The sequence below is a fragment of the Micropterus dolomieu genome, linkage group LG17 (genome assembly GCF_021292245.1).
Source record: "Micropterus dolomieu isolate WLL.071019.BEF.003 ecotype Adirondacks linkage group LG17, ASM2129224v1, whole genome shotgun sequence".
Taxonomy (NCBI): Eukaryota; Metazoa; Chordata; class Actinopteri; order Centrarchiformes; family Centrarchidae; genus Micropterus; species Micropterus dolomieu.
This window is the reverse complement of record NC_060166.1, coordinates 29953870-29976897: the sequence shown is the minus strand read 5'-3', so window position 1 is coordinate 29976897 and position 23028 is coordinate 29953870. Positions and strand designations below refer to the sequence as shown.

General features: G+C 39.6%; 1 protein-coding gene across 2 annotated transcripts in view; it reads right to left on the bottom strand.

Annotated features, from left to right (window-relative positions):
* The window catches only part of stard13b (StAR-related lipid transfer (START) domain containing 13b), a 60146-nt gene extending 49667 nt beyond the window's left edge, over positions 1–10479 (bottom strand). Inside the window, exons 1-3 of one of the 2 annotated variants that reach the window (XM_046073203.1) lie at positions 9842–10479; positions 3508–3651; positions 2194–2340 (exon numbers count right to left, since the gene is read on the bottom strand). In XM_046073203.1, the coding sequence (XP_045929159.1) occupies positions 2194–2340; positions 3508–3615 (255 nt within the window). In that variant the 5' untranslated portion in view covers positions 3616–3651; positions 9842–10479. Of the gene's footprint in view, positions 1–2193; positions 2341–3507; positions 3652–9841 lie in introns of those variants that run through there. The other variant, XM_046073206.1, reaches the window with a different exon arrangement.
* Positions 10480–23028: the final 12549 nt, after the last annotated feature.

Here is a 23028-nt window from a genome sequence, read left to right as displayed (position 1 = left end):
TGCATCTTCTTATAGTCATTGTGTAATAATATAAAGAATAAACTAAAAAAAAGAAATTGCTCCCTCCAACAAGACAAAATCTTACCATCACACAACACATTCCAGCTAGGATTAGCTCTGCCGGCATGATGTGCAGCAGATTGAGGCAGATATGAGGTGCATTCCAGGTTTTAGAGATCATACAAAGGTAGGGGGTATCAAAGGTTGTCAGGCAGACGCCAAAACCTTTTACCAGATTCTTCCATAAAACATCTCTCAGTAAAACTGTAACAGCCTATTAAAACAGGGTGTACTGGCTCACGCATTTGGCCTGATTAATCTTAAAATGTGATTTAATCTGTATCACATTCTCGCTCCCTGCTGTCAGAAGTTTCATATTAACACATTTGACATTTTGGGGAATATGTTTATTTGCATGCTCGTAGAGAGTTAGAGTTGCTGGCAGGGGGATTTTAATGCTAAGTTAAGCTAACCGACTGCAGGCTGCAGCCTCATATTTACCGTAGAGACTTGAGAGTGGTATCAGTCTTCTCATACAACTATTTGACAGAAAGCGAATGAGCATATTTCCCAAAATATCAAAATATTCCCCTAAACCTCAGCTTTTCTTCAGCTGATAAGATCCTACTTTCCTATCGTAATTTTTAGCCTTCACAGCACCCAGTTTTCCATGCAGAAAATGGTCAGTTTTCAGATATCACTTTGCCCTGCTAACCTGCAGTTGTACAAAATCCAATATCTTGTTCAACGCTTACAAGAATATCAACATTTGCAGGCTGGTATATGTGAAATTCATTATTTTATTCTATCTTATGTATCATTAATTTTCACCCTAAAACATAACACAACTGAATAACATGTGATGCTATATAGGTTACACTGCAGCCAAAATACTCTTGTCTTTAATATATGTGAACATTCCCAGCTGTCCTCAAGCCAGGTTATAACCCATGCTGTTGTCATTTTCAAGAGGTAGTTATGGCTTCCACAAAAAAGACAGGTGGCAACACATCTGAGAACTAAACTTAATTTCTTAAGTACACTTTGCCCACAGACAAAATAATCTTTCTACCTTTTACCTTTTACCTTTATGCTTAACTCTGTCTCTTTCCATGCTTTCTACAAAATATACCAGATGTAACTAATAATACAAGGTAACATGGTGCCAAATGACATCTGATATCACTAAATAAAATTGTAAAGTATAATATTTTCTGAGCGGAGGGCTACAAGCTCCTATAGGCAGGTTGTTTGCCGTCATGCTGCAGCAGAGCCATCACAAAGCACAAAGCACAAGCTGAAAGGATTTGAATTTAAACCCGCCCTGCATTCTGAAAATCTCTCAGTTGTCTGTTTCTTTTATGGCCTTGAATCGTGACATTTATATACTTTGTCCAGCAGAAGTGAGTGCTGCTTGTTTAGGAATGCCTAAGCTGACCTTAATATTTACAGATGTAGAGGGAAGAGCAGCTGTACAGAAGGGAATGTCAGTGTTTCAGCTGACTGGTGATGGATTTATCTTTAAAAAATCCACTTCCTCAGTGTTATTTGTGATTTCTTTTCTTCTTTCAACACAGTGATCATGGCACACAGGATGTGATTGTGAAATGTAGGTTTCACAGAGTGCGATATTATTCATGAAGGAAACTGATAAGAAAGTTTAAGAAAATATTTTGAGGATAAATCATTCTTCTTTCACTCATGAAGTCATTCTGTTTTTTTACCCTCAGTTTATTATTAAAAAAACCTCTAACAACTCATAAAAACATGCATCACCTAGAACATCTAGATTGGATCTGGATGATGACGTATCATACAGATAAAATAATCCAGGGATGAACAATTTAGAAGTGCTGATTTAGGATACAAAGTAAAAATTTCCCAGTTACAGACAGACAAGAACTTTGAAATAGCAAGGAGAAATACTGTGCAGTTCAGGAAGTAAACAGGTCATGGCAGTCACCCAAAAACGCTAGAGCCAGATCTGAGATGAAAAAAGAAAACATGTGCAACCAGTTGTGGAGTTAAGCACTCAAAGGATTTCAGTAGGTCATAGCCTTAAAGATGAGAACTACACAACAGTACTGTATGGCGCAAGTTTGGATGATGTTGTACACTGGCTGAGTGATTTCTCACTGAGTCAGAGAAACTGTATGACACCTGCTGGAAGTTGTTATTCTTAGAGAAACTTACCATCTTCTTGGTTGTTGCTCTTGTTCCCACTGTGGTGCTGCGAGGAGCAGAAGACCCGTCCTGGCTCGGACATTCCTCTCTGTCTGGTCTTTGGAGAACTTTGTCGTTTAGGGATTGGTTTAACGTGGACTTTGAAACAGCACCCCACTGCAACAACATCACAATAACAATCAAGACTGGTTCCGTCTCTGTCTGGCCAAACAGAGTGGGACAGGATGGTCTCAACAGTGGCCAGGGGAAAAGAAAACAAGAGGCTGAGGTCAACTGCTGGGGAAGTGAAATCTCAACTCTCAATTCAGCTTGACAAAGGCACACAAAGGAGCCTGTATGTGTGGATCTTCTTTTGAGAGGACAGAGATTGTGACCTTGTCAAATATCCCAGTAAAGATGTGTTGTCTTGCTCAGACGCCTGTCATTAGTTAAAGCAAGTAATAGTGAATGCCAGGGATGGTTATGCAGATGCCTGGGAGGCATGTAAGCCTCTCTCAACCATTCCTAATGGACCAAATCATACAAACTCCCTTCAATACAATGGCTCCTCTGTGCAGTACATACATATGGACCCCGAAAGAGCACTTTTGTTCCTGAATGCTAACTCTAGTGGGATATTTCACGAAACATGCCACCATGAGAAGAGCCCTTTTTAGGAACAGAGTTCAATGGTCCTAGTCACAATCTCAAAAGCACAATAGCTTTCTGTTCCTGTAACACCATTCTGACCCGGCTAAAGCACTGTAAAATCCAGTATAGCATCTAAGAGCTACAGACCTACATCATAAAACAGAGTCAAGTCAGAAGGACACTATAAGGTGGCCTGAAAAAGCACATAGTGTCGCAGACAGACTATATCCCTCATATCTCACAAGTCACAGACACAGTCATGAATCACAAGAGATCAACATACTGAACCTCTCTTCACAGACTGAGTTTATGGGCTACCACTGCTTGATTTGAGAGAGCTTGTTTGAATCAAACCTAATGTGGAACACTTTTTAAAACTGACCAGGACATAAAGGCAACACCTGTTGCTCACAGGTCCGAATAATCCATTGGGATTTTCTCTCCACAGAGCAAAGAAAATTGATTTACAGAAGTTTACAAGCATGACCAAGTTTGCAGCATATGCGTCACAGGAAAATATACAGTACCAACCATGACAGTGGACATGCTATTAGGTATTGAAAGTTGCAGCAATCCGCATGCTGTTTTAAAACGCAGATTAATTCAGTTTTTATATAAAAATATCTTTAGAAGGTATTGTGTTAACTTGTGTATCAACAGTCGTGATGCCAGACTGTATAAACAAACTCTCACCTGTTTTTTGCGGGTTGTGCAGGGTGTGTCTGAGGGAGAAGAGTTTGCACTCAAAGCCTCCTCTATGTCTAGATTAAGCTGGTCTAGTTTCCTCATCAGCTGGCTCATCGACTCCGACCAGGGTGACTTGACCTGCAGAGACTCCTGTGGGTAATCAGGGAAGCACTGATTAAAGTGAAGACAAGCTACTCCTGCCATTAGAGTATTGAGTCAAATATTGACATATTACGAAAACCACATTTTCAGACCGAATCAAAGACTGAATCTTTTTGTATCATTTTTGGTGAAATTTAGGTATTTATACATTTAATTTTAGGTGCTGTTCAGATGACTCCCTTCTTTAATCAAAGTAACTACACGCATACATTATGATATACTACACGCATTTTAATGTCGACTACATGAAATGAATGACACACACGTAGACCCACACACTCAAAGTACACACATGTTTTCAGGCATTCATTTGAGGTTAATGTCAAGTTGAACTGCTGACATTTTATCATCGCTTTGTATCTTAATTATACGCTTCACCTAAACTTCATCAAAATCAAAAATGAATTCATTTGACTTTCAAACACACAGGAAAAGTAAATGAAATAAGGGGTAAAATCAGGTTCATCAGTTAGTCCAGTAATTGCCTGTCATCCTTGTCAGAGTTATTTAACACATGAAAGCTTCCTGGTAAGGTGAGATCATCTGTTGATTACTGACATAAACTGAAAAAGAGTTTCAGGCAAACCCAATAAAGTATCTTGTACATTGCAGACGCTACATCAGTGGACTACACCTGCTGCTACACATGGAAATGTGATCTCCTCAGCTGTGTCTCAAGGTGAAAGTAGAAACTAGAAGAGGTGGACTCCAGACATGTGTGCCATACAGAGAATGATGGAATTCACTGCACTGACTTTCACTACTCACCAGACAGGCACCGTCCTCACACAGATAGCATCTGGAGGTCCAGCCTCATAAATCAGCAGGATACACCAAAGCATAATTTAACATTGTTCTGCAATCTGAGCAGAATGTCGGCCTGACAGAGCTTGTTCTTGCTTAGTCCTGGAGAGGGTTACATGCTACACACTCTTCGGCAGCATCACTGTGGAACCATCTCAAGAATCCCGGCACCACAGAGAAGTGGATTTTCTGGAGAATTTTATCTTGTGAATTGTTCAACAGTGTTTGACACAGTAGCAACATCATGTGTTTTTCAAAGGAAGCTCCTTTTGGAATATAGTTGCTGCAGGAAGTCTGTTGGCCAATAGCAGTTTTTTATTTTTTATTTTGGATCAAGAAAGATTTTTCTTCAGTTCATCCAATAAGTTGAATGAATGGTAACACTTTACTTGTCCCCCTGTTTAGCCTTCATAAGCAGATTATAAAAATTTGGACAAATTGTATATAACATTCATACATGTGTATTAGTGTATATTATGAAATTATAATTATATCTGTGTTTTACTATATTGTTATTCATTATCAGTTTATACTCCACTTATATCTGCTTACAACTACATTACAGCATGTTAAAAATAATTTATTAAATGTTTATATAATGCTCATAAATGCTAACTAGGCGGAATAAAGTGATGCCTAAAGAACAAGATTTTCAGGGTTATCAACTAGTACAACAATATTTGTCATCCTCTTTCTTAACACTAACCAATCAACCATAAGCATTATCATTACCAAAGTGAATTATCTAAATGATCAAAACTTTAAGTGAAGCATGACACTGTAGAGCTACAGAAAACTCCAAGACTGTATTAAAGTGAACTGGAAAATCCCCAGCTTCTCTTACGAGTGTCATAGTGGCTACTGATTTATCCTTCCATTGAATTCCACCCAGCCTTCATCGCATTGCTCAAATTTAGATTGTTTTGGTTGGAAACAACTGACATATACAGCATAACTCCAGGCTTCAACATGTCTCCCCAGAAAATTATGTGTCTCTATGTGTTTCTACAATCAATGATCCTTTAATGCTGATTGACTCCAGCTTAATTTATTGACCATCACCAACATCACCAAATGAATAGTGAAAATAAACCCACAACAACAATTTATTCCTTTCCAAGAATTAAAACTGAAAGCTGTGACTGAGCCCTGATTAATGCTGGTCACGTGTATTTTTTCCATTTATAGCACTGAATCCCTCAATGCACAATCATTTCATTGGACTCGTCAATAAATGTTCTGATAGGAAACCCCCAGAGTGTTTTGAACAGGGCGTAGTTCTTTTTCACGTGGGCTTTGACAAACTTTTGGAAACAAATGTGACACTTGTTTTAGTATTTTCATTGATTCAGTGTGGTTTCACTAAATATATACTGACATAGGCCTTGTGACCTATTTTGAAAGTGTTTGTGATCACTTTGCAATACATAGTCCATTAACTTTCAGCAAATGTTTAACAGAAATGCTGTTCAGTTAGAAATCACAAACAGATTTGCAAGACTAGTTACATACGTCTTAGTAAATACTTCACAATTTTGCATAAGTCAGAAATAAGCCATTCACAGCTTCTCACATGCTTCTACATCTGATTATTTAATATTATATTAATGCACTGACAAATGTGTATCATGTTATACTCTCCCTAAATTGTGAGGAATTAAGGGACCAGACACCACATGTTCCCTTCACCCTGCTGACCACCCAGTGTCAGCTGACTGAACCAGCACTAGGAGAAAATGCCCCTTTCCACTCAATCCCAGAGGAATGACCTAAATCTGACCAATCCGCTGCTGACCTCTGAGGCCTGAGGGGTCACCTGGGGTCACCGAAAGGAAGAAATAAAGCTTCCCCTCTCTGCTATGTGTGCCTTCCAAGATTGTTGCTGTCCAGGGAAAGTCAAAAGGTTTGACATGGGATTAGCATGATTAGGCACCTTAATGCTCTGTGTCTGCTTAACAAATAGAAGGCCTTCAAATACTTACACACACACATACACATACTTCGCATATATGCTGATGTCAAGACTTCCACTGATCAATAATAAACTGTGCACATCCACTCCAGACAACAGAAATCAGACACTACAAACTCTATCCTGTATAATGATGCATTTCTCTTGACAAGACTGAGTTTAAAGGTACAATGGGTAATTCCTGGCCACATGATGATTCTGCTCTATTGATCCTTTCTAATCACATGTAAAGTTAGAGCTTCTCTTTATAATAACTTCATAAATTAAGCTTTTTATGTGTTCCTGGATTAGTGGGTTTCACTTCTTCTGCAACAATTAAGTTAAAAGTACCATTGCCTTGTGTGATGATCTGCAGGGGGGGCTTCGTGTTAAGACACAACTGACAAATAAGTGGAATATGTATTTAATTTAAACAACACAAAAACAAACAGCAGTGATACTGTTTCTGTTAATTATAGTGGATGGGCAGATTTTAATATTTCATCATGTGGGGGGGAAAAATCAGGGGACCTGAAACTCCAAGAGAACAATGGTGAGAGAAACATTATTTATAGTAGATTATTAGTACACCTGCTTGCTCTGTCTGAACAGCCCAAGAGGTTAATATGATAGCTGATAATGTTCATGTTTTAAAATGTTTTAAACAACAATTCTGGCCAAATCTTACACATTGTAACTTTAGGGTTTCATTCACAATACTTCTTCCTAAATTGTAATTTCTATGAATTACAAAAAGACTTTGAATGATGCTATGTGATAAATATGTCTTTACTTACAGTGTTTGACTTCTAGGTATGTTGTGACAAAATAATGGTGATATGGTTGATTATATGGTTATAACAAAAAACTTTACAAACTGACCTATGACCCAGAACAGAAACGTATAAGGAACTAGCTCTTTATCATCCTAAACTCAATTTAGATAAAACTTTTGGTAAAATTAGTTAAGCACCAAATTAGAAGGAACGAGAAGCATGTGCATATAAAACATTTTCCCCATGAGTTCTGAACAAATCGTTCTGTCTGCATCTCAGTGGGTGTACATTCCTACAGAAAATACAGAGACTGACCAAACAAGAAATTGACTTGTAGCTTTAGCAGTCCATGTGTACAGAATGTTTGTTTGTGAACAGACGATTTCAAGCCTTCAGATCAAGAGAAAAAAACTGCAGTAATATGTAAGGATATTTGTGGGGGAAAACTTTTGATAATTTGAGCCAAATGACTGAAAATGTATTGTACAAGAAAGGGAAATGAAAGAAGATGGAGATCGTGTGAGCTGGACTCCTAATTAACCTCTGGAGTCAGACAAACAAATGCAAGAACCAGATGCCCCATCTGCACATCTTGCGCATGTTCAAGCCAAATCTGGTCTCTTTCAGTGACATCCCCGCAAGGTGCTTTTCAGGAATGTGGGCACTTAGACTACTTAGAATGAGACAAATTCCAGAGAAGGGGCTGACGCTCAAGTAAGACACTATCCTTGATTCATCTCTTCGTGCCTTTCCCCTCAATCCGGCCCCGACAATTGTTTGAAGTCCTCATACCATGGCAACAGAGCTGGTATGAGTCAATCCTTTAGATAAATGCATTAATGTTATCTTTGGGGGACAACAAAATGTGAGCTGACTATAACTTCATCAGCGCAAATTGGCCACATTGTGAACCCCAACACAGTGGCTTTGACATGGAAATGAGGAGTTAAGTGTGTGAGCTCTGGGCTTGGTGCCTAGTCTGCGCCACCCACAGAGAGTGCCAGAGATCACCATGGAGGTATCCAAATGTAGCAGCCGGTCATGCGAAAGGGCAACGGCTACCTGGCTACTTGGAGGAATAAATTACATTCTTAATATACTGCAATGCAAAAAACCTCAACACAGCAATCTCTGTAGGGTAGGAAGGCTAGCTTAAGAAATGTGTATTTCTAAGGGTTTTTAGTTACAGTTGAGCTAAATGATGCATCAGGGAGGGTCATGAGATGACATAGTGGGAAAACTTTGCATATAGTGCCCTCATATGGTTAATGTTAATAACTGCATCTATGTGCTGTGTGCAGTTAAATCATTACTGAGTTGGCTGGCGTTACTGCAACATCATACCTGACCAACAGACAGAGAAGCTAATCTTCACCACCCATCTACTCTGCCCTGTTTACATATGTGCTATTAATTGCAGACCGTTAGAAAAGAGTGTTATGTGGCATTTGATTCTCTTGAGTTGTAATAGAAACATATCTAATGGATTTGAACTTATTTATAAATGTTCATATGAGGCTTTAAAAGGCAAATAAAAAGCAGGGATGAGTGTTTACAGGATGGTTATGACAAAGGTCAGGGTAGAGGCTGTGTGAAAAAGAGACTAACATGTGCCTTGACTTGTTAAGGGAGATAAAGGGAGCTGTTCAGTAATGGAAGGCTAAGTTCAGTGTTAATATGGCCTGCTATGGGCTCTGTCAAAACACCGCTGCCTGCTAAGGGAGTGGAGAGAAAGCAGAAACTGTTTGCATTCCTTCTGGATCTGCGTTAGTACAAATGTGAAGTCAGTATACTCCTACACACTTATACCAACTATGCATTATTTCACAGTGTAATGATGTCAGCTGGTAGGAGCTGGCAAATGACACTGTGGTAATTTCCTGGCACTACAAATCTATACTACAAACTCTTTTAGATTTACAGTTTTCTAGATTTCTGTGCAGTGCCTTTGACTGATTAATTTCTATACGAATTTGGGATAATTTATTTATGAAAATTAATTTAACACTAACTGCATTAGAACTGTATTACTTGCCACTATTTTTTTACTGTCTAAGATATTTTATTTTATTTTCCTTAAAAAAGCACATGTGGATTAAATACATGAGAAACCCAATTCACATATGTAGCACGTGTGTTATTAATTCACAACTGGATTTTCTAAAATTTTCCATGGTTTTGAGATATTTCACACGTGAACAGATCAATTTGCAATGTGCTTTTTGTAAAGGACAAAAGTCAATATGCAAAACGTTTACAAAAGCACCCACATGCAAAGGTGATAAATACTGCTGGTGCTGGACCGAAGTACATGTGAAAAACGGAAACATAGAGTTTGCACACTAGCCAATGCTCCCATGAACAATTATTAGTATACCACCATGTGATGTTTCGAGCATTCAGATTTGATGGATATGTAATGTACTATTTTGTGTATATTTATTATGTAGTGTATATGTATTTTATACAAATATATGTACTGTCCTTTTCAAATTAACTACTCAAATATAATAAATATAATTAAATTTCAGTCTGTGGCACTAAACATCTCTTCTAATTTCTTGACATTAGTTAATATTTGATTACTTCTACAATGAAAGGGTAATAATGAATAATTGTGAATGATTTTAAATCAATAACAGCATACCTCTTTACTTCTGCTTTCTCCCTCTGCTTCATGACCACAGTTTCTGGCCGTGTGATCGATTTCTGCTCGGGCACTCGCAGCGCCTCTCCTCTTCTGTTTGTCTTTGCCTGGGCTCCTTTGTCTGTGATTGGCAACGAGCTCTCTGTTCTGAAGCAGCTCTAGAAACACATCATTGTCTTCGTCGTCGTCATCATCATCATCATCATCATCATCATCATCATCATCACCATCATCATGATCATCATCCTCCTCCCCTTCAGGTGAAGTCGCTCCATCGTCAGAGGTCTCATTGACATGAGCGTGGCCATTGGCTCCTGAGGGACAGGTATGTTGTGAGAAGGTGATGGAGCTTGGTTTGTGCCTCACAATGCGTGGGAGATCCAGGACTCTTCGGCTCGAATCAGGAACATTTGCAGAGACAGTGAAGATAGGAGTGGAGTCCAAATTGAGGATAGAGCACGGGTCCTCTGGAGGCCTAAAGACATGGCCATTTGAGATTGGCTCTAAGTTCTCAAAGTCTGTTTTTACACATCTGCAGTTCAAGTCTACAGTCTGACCAGAATGATTCTGAACTGACACTATACCCAGCTGAGCTGGAGCCAGTGGACTCTGGTCCAGAGATCCTTCACCAGGAATGACTGACACTTGTTCAGGCTCCTGTAAGCACACAGCTCCCGCAGATTCAATGTTGTTATGACTGACACAAGCAAAACTCTTATTCTCCTCGTGTAAGTCCTCATCTGGTTCCATCAGCGAGCTTTGGGCTTCAGGGAAACAGTTATCTCCTCTGTGGTCTGTTGAGCCGTTGGATGAGAGAGCAGAGCTTTCTGAGGTCAGCTCCTGTGTTGAGAAGGCAAATTTTTGTCCCTCCAAATTCACCACAGTGGGAATCTCCATTATTATTTTATACTACAGTTTCTCATAATTCAAAACATAAATCCACAGGTACTTGTGCTTGATGTATCGGATGGCCATTTTTCATCCAAGATGCTCAATCAAACCACACAGCAGATAACCTGGAAAAAAAATAAATGAAAATGTTTGAATGGCATATAACACGTCTGACAAGCACACACAGACGAAGCCTAATTTGAAAATAGTACAAGAAGATGGACTAAACATGCTTCTTAGAATGTTTCCAAATGTATGTGTCCTGTGAACATCAAAGTCTCAGTATGCAACCACAGTTGAATGTAAAGATTCTAATCCAGTTGTGAACAGCTCTTTCTACGTGCCATCCAGCGAGAAGTTTGTGGTGAAATTCAACATCTGACTCAGGCTGGCCTTTTCAAGTCTGGATCTGTTTCACAAACGATCATGGTGACATCACTGCACAGAGGAATCTGACTGCTCTTACCCAGTCGGTGATTTACAACACACTACACCATTCAACAGGACAGATGTTGTCCCTGGTCGACTGTGGTTAACATCCCACCACCCCTTCATTAAGCCCTTCTTTAAAACACTCCTTGGAAAGGTCTGAGACTTCCGAAGTACACATGGAAAAACAAACAATTGCATTATTCGGCTGCAACAGATCAGCACAATCTGTATCTTGTTTAATCACAAACACTTTCCTCAGTAGACATTTTTTTGTAGATGTGATAACAGTGCAACTGAACCAGGACACTTCCAAAAGAAACATAACCTACACAAGACCTGCTGGGTCGAATCAACATGTTTTAAGAGCAAAACACTTGCTTGTATAGATTTTTCTAGAAGAATCAGTGTATGTTCTGTGAGAAAGCTGGAGTTAAAAGTGCCTTTACTAAGACCCTGAGACACTTGACACACACCAAAATAAACACACAGCACTCTTTTTCTTTTAGGACCAAGCAATCAATCAATCTTAGACAAGGACAAAATGCAACAATACATTATATATAATTTATAAATATGGCACAATGATGGAAATTTGGAAAATCCTGCAAATGGTATGTATGTAGTCACAGTTCCATACAGCAACATCAATAATAAGTACATGATGAATTCTATATACTTCTATATACTGCCTCTTGTATAACCTGTCCCTACATGGTGAATGTGAAGTGAGTGTACAGGAGATTAGGGTTCCTTCCAAGAAACCCCCCTTTTGAAAAACACTATGCAAAGAGGGTCTCATTATTCTCAAATGAATGCAGAGCAGATTTAAATAAATGGAAGAAGTCACAGAGTGAAAATTAACTGGGAGTGTTGACAGGCAAGGCAAGACCGCAACTTACTTAAAGGAGTGGGAAAGAAAGCATCCAGTGTTTTCAACGGAAAGCTCCTGAACAAGTCTTCTCATGTAGAATCAACCTATAGTATAACTTTCTCAACTCAGCCAAGGATAATTAGTGAAGATAGAAATTAAGAGTTGCCATTTGTTTCATCTTAAGGAGATACTAGTCATCATTGAGTCAGATTCTCAGGAAAACAGAAAACAGAAGACTCACCTGCTGAGTGGAAAAAAGTTGTCTGTGTTGCCCAACAGTGTTATTGAGATCATGGCAAAACAGTGGCAGTGAGGCTTGTTCCTGAAGAGCAGAGCGGGTTGGGCAGCCCCTCGCAGAGCCACACTTATGTCCCCATAGGCCTATTCTGCTAAAAGGCAAAGTTGTCATCACAAATATCACCCCCTCCTCCTCTTGTTTCCCTGGGGGCTGCAGGAGTGTTCAGTTAGCAGTGACTGAGCAGGGAGAACGTGTACTTGTTGGGAGATGGAAAGAGGAGGAGAAAGGAGACAGAGGGAGGGGGGAGAAAAGCGGGAGGGAGATGGTGGGTGGGTAGTGGAGGGGATCAACAGCGGTTGGCACTGTAAAAGAACAAGGTGAAATGCATTTCCAGCCCTTACAAACAGGCTGTGAGGGATGGCTGACTTCACCGACCCAAACCGGAGCAAGATGAACTGCTGCCATGACCTATGGCTAGAAAACACCAGGCTGAGGAATGCTTTCAAGTCCAAAGGGGAAAGCTGTGAAGTACCAAGATATACTGGAGCATATTACACATTAAGATGATATGTCCAACCGAAACCGAAAATACATGTGATTCCCATTTGACGTGAAAGATAAACAAAAGCACATATTCACAAAAATCACAATACAAAAATAAAACACTTGAGCCAAATTTGAGCCAAGGCATTCCTCAGTAAACAATAGGGCTCTAGTGAATCAGTACCAAGTTAAAAATGCATGTCTTAAGAGCCAAGTATACCACATATAGGAATTGTGGGTGAAAGTGAGAGATGAGCATGGAGAGTTGGCATGAAAGGGGCATGTCTGAGTGTTTGCCTGTTCATTGGCTGAGGACTTGTTATTTATGCTGCTCCTGGGCTCTCTGATAGAACAGGAGTGTCGCAGAAGGAATTTCTGAGTTCACACTCTGAAAGTTGTCCTTGACTTTATACCGTGCAGGGGTTCATTCATTTGTTTATCCACTCATTCATTCAGTCACCTCACCAGGAGTCAGGTGGTGAAGCCACAGCCACAAATCAACACTTGGACTCAGTTTGACCTCTGGCCAGGAGGGAGAAAATGAGCGCTGACTGACTTTTCTCATTCATAAAAACACTTTGCAATGTGCCTGTGGCTGTCATTCTCTCTCAGCAATGTTTCAAATCTTCCTCCAGTTTTTCTTTTATTTGGTTTTCACAAGTCATCTTCTGTCTCTGCCCTGCGCCGTGAAAAATTTATAAGATGTTGGTCATTAGACTGTCCTGACTTCTGTTCTTATATATTAACAATATGCAGAAATGATTTGTATTTTGCTAACTGAAATTCAAAGACAAAGAGAGGAGGGAATAAATATTCTGCTGTGTATTAAAAAAATTAACATTAAATTAAATAATAATTAAAAAATAATCCATGCTTGACACGTCAGCCATGTAACAGCACTACATCCACAGTTTGACAGGTGAGATAAGGTATGTGCACAAACCTTTAATGTTTCATGATCTTTTGCTCACACTGAGTGACATTCCTGATGTCCTTGTTGGTTATCTGTGTTTACATTTCCCCTGTTGTCTGAATGGTTGCATGTAAAGGTTACAGGAGGAAGGAAGTTTGGCTTCTGTTAACTGATAATAAAAATAAAGTAGTTCAACTCGATGCGAATCTTCACCGAAAATCAAATTCCTTTAAATGAGTTTATTTATTAAAACAAAATAAAAGCCACAATGTATCTTCACAAAATCTTAAAAAATGATTTCTAGCCTGGATTGTGTACGCGATGTTATAGACCAAGTGTGACTGTGCCATGGTCTTGTTTACTCTGTCTGAGAAAGGTAACAAAAGTGCAGGTGCATGTGACTGAGGGAAAAAGAGTGGAAGAGAGAAAGAGTGAAACACAGCAATAGAAAGAAAATGTTACGGTCCCTTGTGTCGCCTCTTACAGCATATGCAGCCTTTTCTCTGCCTGGTCTATCTGAGCTGTGGAGGTGAACAGTCCAAGGCCAGTGGGAGTAAGGACAGCTTGGCTCAAACACAGCTGTATGTTCTCACAAGCTAACCTGGGAGGCCCTGTCTGCTCATGGCTCTAGTGGATGTAAGAAAGAAAAAACTACCTTGTTTGTGTCACTGCAAGAAAAACACTGACTGACTTTGCTTCCGCAGGGGACAGAAGGCAGAATCAGCACCTGGAGCAGGACGGAGGAAATAAAAGAGAGCAAGGTCTTTGTGTATTTAAAGTCACTTTATACTGGCCAAATACAAGCTCTGTCTCTTATGTGCTTCATTCAAATATGATGACTGTCAGCACCATCATTTCTTTGCTCCAAAGTTGGTAGGCCAGTTTCACACTCTTTGTTTGCTTATTAAACAAAGTACAGCTGAGTTTGATGGTAATGTTTCTTTAGTCACATAGCTTATTTGAATATAATGTATTCTAAGGAAAGAGGGTGACATATCCAGTGCAGATTACAAAGCCCTTGCAGGTTTTCATTTTAAAAATTAAAATTAATGTGATTCAAATACAAACTAATGGTCCATACTCATATAGTTCTTGTCTTCCGGCCACCTTAAAGCACCTACATCACATTCATACACTGAGGAAGGTCAGCTAAGGTGCCAAATGCTCATCAGAACAGAAATTAACAAACACACACAGATGGAACAGCCATCGGGAAGAAATTAGGGTTCAGTCTCTTGCCCAAGGACACTTCAACATGCAGACTGGAGGAGCCCCGCCTCTACATCCTGAGCCACAACCACCCCTCTAAACAGTATGTTTAGATTTAAAGTGCATTATCCTTAAAAGTCCTAACAGTAACATGTTGAGGCCTGTGTGGTTACTTACTTCTCCTCAGTATCAATGCCAAATGCAACTTGTAACTATACATGAAATGTACTGAATTAAACGGAAAACAAGACAAGACTTCCTGCTGTGGATCACCGCTATGACAGCTATGTCAAGACAGGACTTGGGGGACATGGACAGGTTGCCAAAGAAAACTGCCAGAGATGGCAGGCATACCAAGGCCCGGAAGCAGATCCTCAGCAGGCAGAGAAGCTCACTGCCAACCAGTCCAAAAAGAAGCAAATGTAATTGTGAGAGGATATTACTGTTTGTTTTTGGCTGAATTACAGAGTGATAAGAATAATAATTTCCCTCTCTGTTCATCATTCACTGAAAGAGTGTAGGAGATTGAGATTGACAGAGTTCATGACCCATTCACTAAAGAATTTAACCTGAGGGAACAAAATACTTCTTCAATGAATTATTAATCTCAAACCAGGATGGAATATATACTTTTTAATTTAACTTTAGAATCTATTAAACACATTTGTTACTGCTTGGAATTCTTTCTGGTCTGTTTTTTTTAGTCTTTGTAAAAATATACCAGTTTGACACAAGTAACATATAAAATGACAATATTAATCTTTGGAGTGCTTGTTTAACTGCAATAATAAAAAATAAAAAAACATTATACAGTATATGTATCATAAATCATATGTATACTAACAGAGGTTTGTGTGATTATATTGAGCATAAAGTCATCAGTAATATGTGTTTAATGCATCACACCAATACAAATAAATGATAAATAAAAAACTGTAGTCTGATATATGCAAAAGAGATTTGATGTCTCACTGAGATGCACAGGTACAAAAAAGTATACATTCTTGTGCATTAAGTTACCTTTTTCGGCTGTCAAGCAAATTGGCCTAGGGGAAATAAAGGTTTCATTCAAGACCGGGCAGACGTTCTGAAGTGCCTGTGGTCTTCTCATGGCATAGTGAGATTAAAGTGAGGGGAAGAGAATGGAGCCAGCTGTTTTGCTGAAACACATGGCTGTATGGTCGCAGGTTTGCCTGCCAGCAACGCAACATGTTATTGCTACACAGAACAAGCATGATTCTGTTAAGACAGCAAACACTGACAAGGTTAAATTACATCTACAGTACTCAAAATGATCAAATTTGATATGCTCCTGCAACACAGATAACATTCACAAAGTGGTGCATTTATATCTAAGGATAGTAAGTGTAAAAACATGAAAATCTTCTGTGTTTTTATGCTATTGCAACATGAACTTTACCCAGCTGTGGAAAACAGACGAGTACAATACAAAACATAAACATCATTAGAAAACATTCCAGCAATACCACAGTCTGAATGAATAGGTCTGCAGCTCCCCTACAGATTCCCAGCATACCACAGAGCAGATGGTCTGCATTAACACTTCTCTCTGCACATCATATTTTGTTTCCATCCTAAGAGCTGATGAAATCATCACAGAGTTGTTGTGGGTACAAATGTAATGGCCATTATGTTTCCACAATTTCTTCCAAATGTAACAGTCAAATTAGAAATGTAATATAGCAGCACCCGACATCCACAATGAAGACAAAGCTGATGAGGTTTCCTTTTTGAGCACTTTAGTGTGTGAGAACACATTAGAGAAAGAGTGTAAAAACAATTCTGGAGAAAAGTCTTATTTGGGTCAAAGATAAATATTAAGAGGACAAAGTCACCTTGTGGTATTGTGTTAAATCTGATGTAAAATAAAAATGTATCCAATAGCAATAATATTTCAATACCATCATCCCGGCTAAGCTGTAGGACAAGCTCTCCCAGCTGAGTGTGTCTGATTCCACCTGCAGGTGGATCACAGATTTCTTGTCTGACAGGAGGCAACACTGCTGGGGAAATGTTTCTGACACCCAGGAGCATCAGCACCAGCTCCCCCAAGCCTGCGTTCTTTCCCCTCTGCTCTTCTCACTGTACACCAACAGCTGCACCTTCAGTCAAGCTCCTGAAGTTTGCAGATGACACCACCCTCACTGGGCTCATCTCTGGTGGGATGAGCCTGCCTACAGGTGGGAGATTGACCATCTGGTGACTTGGTGCAGTCAGAACAATTTGGAGCTCAATGCTCTTAAAAGGGGCTGTATGTAGTTTTCAGCAGCCACTAGCGGTGCGGTTTTCAGATTGCAACATGGTGTGTACTTGTATGCGTGTTTGAACTCATGAGTGAGCATAATCAGACACAAAGAGACCAAAACATCGAGACAGCTTCACACAACATGCAGGAAACTCATGTAAACTTCCATAGCAATGTTATGTTTTTATCAGCTTGAGGTTGAACTAATCCATGGTCATTGCATGATAACGTTATATTGACTGCATTTAGCCAACGTGATACATGAACATGAACTTTGTGACTTTGTTGCTATATTTAAAATATGATAATATAATAATAGTAATCTTTATTTATAGAGCACTTTTCAAAAAAATGTTGCGAAGTGCTTTCACAAGAGCAAATAAAATAAAACACAGCAAACTAATTAAGACACACGTAAAAGCAGGAAGAAAGTTATGAAATTACAAAAAAAAGATAATTAATTAAAATCAACTAAAATCTGGAATGGCTCTTCTATAAAATTGTGTTTTAGGAAGGGACTTAAAAGAGTTCACTGACTCAGCCGCCCTGATTTCCTTGGGCAGGCTGTTCCAAAGTCACCTTTTGTTTTTTTTTTAAATCTGATGTAAAACATTTAGCAAGTTTTTAGACCCCTCTAGCGACTCTTTTTCAAAATAGTGACAAGCGACAAAAGTAGCAACTTTTTCTGGTGCTATTGGAGACTTTTGGAGACTCTGACATGAAAGCACGATCGATCTAACTCTTCTCAACGAGCAGGGGATGCTGCCGTGGGCCCCATCCTCCATCCCAAAGCACTCACAGGCACTCACTTATAGTCTCTCCCACAACGTTATTCCTCTCTTATACAGCGTCCATCACAAATACATGCACATGGTCAAATATGCAAATTAGGTGATGACGTAACTTAGCAACTTTTAGGACAGCCAATAGCTACTCTCTTTATTGAGTTGGCAACACTGCTATTGGTTAGTATAAACACATCTCTCCACATTTTCTTTGTACAGTTACATCATTTCTTGCAGGCTAAAATCCACGCTTTGACATAATACCGGTGGTACACAGGATAGTAATATGGATCGCATTAGCTGGTGAAGTAATGTGGAAAGCTATACAACTATACAATTTTAGACCATGTTTTAGACCGGATAATGTTAGCAACTGCTTGATGTTAGCCGACGAGCTAATGTTATCTACCTGGAGCAAACTAAAGCACAAAATTACATTTTGTTTGTAATGTTAGTTTACCAGTCCAATAGGATTAAAGCCAACTCTGTGTCCATTTTTTGGGGGGAAAAAGCGGAGGTCTCTACGTGGCTCAAGCCTTATCGATGCTGACTGTGTTTTCACCCAAAGTCGATCTGATTCTCGTTTGGCCTGAAGGGCTTCAGCACATTTGTTGTTGGTTTTTATCTTTACACGGAGTTTGTGTTGGAGTCTGTGTGTGCTGGGAGCAGGTTGTTTTATGGTCTTAACGTACTCTACGTTGTTAGCTGTGGTGTTGTGGCTGTGTGTACGGTACAAATTCAACAGGCCAGGGGCACTGGAGTGTGCATGAAGTCACAGGCAACTGAGTCTTCACATAGGATTAGGCATACTGGCTGTCAGAGGCAACAAAAAAGTTCGGCAAGTGGATAATTTTTATGTGAGGTTACTACCCCTTCACACACAGGCAATAAAAAGAGATTCATTTCATAAAAAAAACTACATATAGCCCCTTTAAGACAAGAGGCAAGAGATGGTAGTGGACTTAAGAAAGGACCCAGACCTTAACCGCCCCCATCAACCTGTGTGACTCCCCAGTCGACACTGTAGATTCCTTCCGCTTCCTGGGCACCATCATCTCCCAGGACGTCAGGTGGGAGAATCAGCTCCGTCATCAAGAAAGCAGAGCAGAGGATGTACTTCCTGTGGCAGCTGAGAAAGTTCAACCTGCCAAAGTCAATGATGGTTGATTGATTTTATACAACCATCATTAAGTCCATCATTATCTCCTCCATCACCATCTGGTAAGTTGCAACCTGCCCTTGTCCTTGGCAGTGGCAGCAGCATCCGCAGAAAAAGGTGATTAGTTGCAATTTAATATCCCTCCAGGACCTGTATGCCTTCAGGGCCCTTACGCAAGCAGGAAAGATTTGGCTGACCCCTCCCATTGAAAACTGTTTCAGAAGCTCTTATTTGTGAGGAGGTTGTGGCCCATCAGGACCAAAACCTCATGCCACAAGAACAGTTTCTTTCAATCTGCAGCTGGCCTCATCAACAAGGCCCTAACCCCTGCACTTAGTTAACAGCTGCAAGGACATTCCCAAACAATTAGTGATGCTTGAGAGTAAAACGAAGATGTCAGTTCCAGTGATAACAAGGGGAGATGTAAACACAGTAAATTATGCTAAATTACACTATAATAATTTCACACCCTGTCTCCCCAACATGTATGTGATTATAGGAGGACAGGGATGGATGAGGGGTGAATCAGCCTTTCATGTGACCGGGGTTTACCTCGGTGGGACGAGGCAGCAGGCCGTCACCATCACACACGGAGAGCAGCTACAAAATAATTCACTCTAACAACAACCCCTGTCTTCACCTGCTGCAACACGCTCTGCCAGCGCTCGCAATCAACCAGCGAATTCCTTCCGCACTGAGTTGTGAGGGGGAAGTGAAGGATGGGGGGTTTGTGGGCTCAGTGTTGTGATTGTGATGTTGTGTAATTGACAGGTATGTTTGAATCCAGTGTCTGATGCAAGCATCACACCGCCCAATCCCCCTCCTAGGGTCAGACAACAAACATGTCTGCTTCCAGGAACATGAAAATACATGCCAGGATGACAGGGCTATTCACAGATGACAGGGTTATTCATTTGGTTAAACACACATGGTGTGCAGCAAATCATCGATCCCATCCGTGTGTGAACCAAAGATAATATGTATGATGGCAAAAGGTCTTTAAGATAAGTCTTTGTGGCTTTTTGGTTGAATAAATTGAAAGGCTTTCTTCCACGCAAGGAAGCAACTTGGTGACCCCTGAAATAATTTGACTGTATTATATTGATATATGATATTAAATGGGCTGACTTATGTGGACATGCTATTATTTTGCCCAATAAGATTAAAACAGATCAAAGCTGTGCAATTGTCAGCTTCATCTGTCAATTGTCTCACCCAGGAGTGACATGTAGAGCTGCAAGGTCTTAAAAACAGCTGCTCTGAAGCAGACTGCTGCTCACTCACAGTTGACTGTAAGTCGTGGTTTCTTTTTCACCAATGGAAAATATTACAGAACCATGCCAGGGTGAGGGTTTTACTCTTACTACATTTTGCTGACCAATTTAAATGCATTCTTTGAAGTTTTTTAATTGTTAATTGGTTTTCATTGATTTCTGAATGGTATTAAAATCAATGGGCTAATTCTAAATATGCTTGATTTGTGTCATCAGTCACAATAAACATCAAATCTGTGTTACTTTTAGTTTCATTATGTTACTTTATTGTTGCATGTTAATGCAGTACTGATTAGAAGTAGAGCTGAAACGATTAATCGATTAATCTTAATCAGCTGATAGACAGAAAATTATTCTTCAGCTATTTTGATGATTGATTAATTGTTCCAAATGCTCAGGGGGAATATTTACTCGTTTTCATAGTCATCTCTTATAATCAATTGAGGATCTTAAATTATACGCTGCTAATCATGCAAAACAAGCATGCAAAGAATGATATTTAATCATTTAATCCAACTCTGTGATTGATTAAACAATAGTCTGCTATAGAGTTTCATACTGTATGCAAATGAATGGAAACCAATGAATGCCTGGAATAGTACAAAAAACAGAAGCATGGCTTTCAATATTATTATCTGTGATGTAAAGTAAAAGTGATTTCTAGTAAATGCGCTAAAACGTACAAAGCCAGTGGTACGGTTCTTTAAAAAGCCAGGATGAAATCTAAAGAAACACCTTAGCGAAGCAGAACAGAAAATTTATTTTATGAATGAATTTAACATCTATCTGCTGCACAAAGCAAACAAAGGACATATTGGAGAATTTCATTTGGAAAGAGAGTCCCTTCTCCACCTTCCTCACTCCCTATTTGAAACGCCTGTTAACAAAGCTGAACTCAGTAATTGATTTTACCTCTCTAATCTCCCCTTTCTATTATGAGGGGACCTCTCCTCTGCACCTGGGGCCAACGCTCTCATCTTTTTCTTCTCTGCCTTGAGGATGCTAGCCCCTCCAAGTGGGGGCTGTACTAATTTCCATCCACCGGACTCTTCATACACACACACAAACACACACACACAAAAAAAACTCTCATGGGAGAACCCCACAGCAGACAGTATGCCAGACAGTGCCTTGAGCTGCCTGCCAGCAATGTAAAACAGAGGCAGATGGAGAGGCAGAACCAGACACAAAAGTAACTAATCAAAGGCCATTTTAGCACAGTGATAAGGAAACTATGACATTTTCTAACTGAAGATATAAGTTTTCATCTAAAAAAAGCACCACTATGTGAAAATGCAAATACTGAAACTTTTCTCGACATTTTAGAGTGCATGTGAATTATTTGCACCATATCACTTACCCTTCCAGAGTCCTTAAACTGTAACACGTGGAAGTGAAGACAGTAAAGTCTTCCAGACTCTGAGTATGACAGCACACTTTGACTGTAAATGCTGCAGAAGAGGACAGAGGAGGAGTGGATAAAGGTGGTCAGGCTAGAGACAAACGGGTGAATGCAGAAAAAACACCTTAACCAAATATATTTAAATTGAGTTTTTCATAATTTTTGACATTTAGTCCTAGTAAACATGTCTTCCCTGTCTTAGGTCAGTTAAGATACTTTACTTTAACAATGTGAAATGAATAATAGAAGAGAGAATGATATTTTCAGCTTTTATATCTTTCATCGAATTCCCAGTTAGTCAGAAGTTTACATAGACTGAGTTAGTATTTGGTAGCAATGCCTTTAAATAGTTTAACTGAAGTTACTTTGGGCAGCCTTCCACAAGCTTCTTTGAATTTTTGGCCCATGCCTCCTGAAAGAACTGGTGTGAGGAAGTCAGGCCTCATTGCACGGACTTGCTTTTTCAGTTCTGCCCAAAAATCATAATTTTGACTGAGGTCATGGTTATGTGATGGCCACTCCAATACCTTGACTTTGTTAAGCTATATTGCAACAACTTTGGAATGCTTAAGGTCATTGTCCATTTGGAAAACCCATTTGCAAGCCTTAACTTCCTGGCTTATGTTTTTAGATGTTTCTTCAGTATATTCACATAATTTTCATTCCTTCTTGGGCTTGCAAGCCTCACCCTATTTCCTCCAAACATAATGATGGTCATTATAGCCAAACAGTTATTTTTCATCAAACTTCTCCAAAAAGCAAGATATTAGTCCCCATGTGCAGCTGCAAACTGTATTCTGGCTTTATTTTGGTGGTTTTGAAGCAGTGTCTTCTTCTTTGCTGAGCGGCCTTTCAATATGTCAATACAGGAGTCATTTTACTGTGGATATAAATACTTTTGTACCGGTTTCCTCCAGCTGCTTCACAAAGCCCTTTGCTTGGATTGAATAGCACTTTTCGCACTGTATGCGTCTCCAAGACAGCTACATGGTCACATGGTGTTTATACTTCCGTACAATTGTTTGTAGACATGAACATGGTAGGCCACCTTCAGGCATTTGGAAATTGCAAAAGGATGAACCAGAATTGTGGAGTTCCACATTTGTTTTTCTAAGGTCTTTGCTGATTTCTTTTGATTTTCCCATAATGTTAAGCAGTGAGGCATTGGGTTTGAAGATAGAGCTTAAAATACATCCACAGGTCT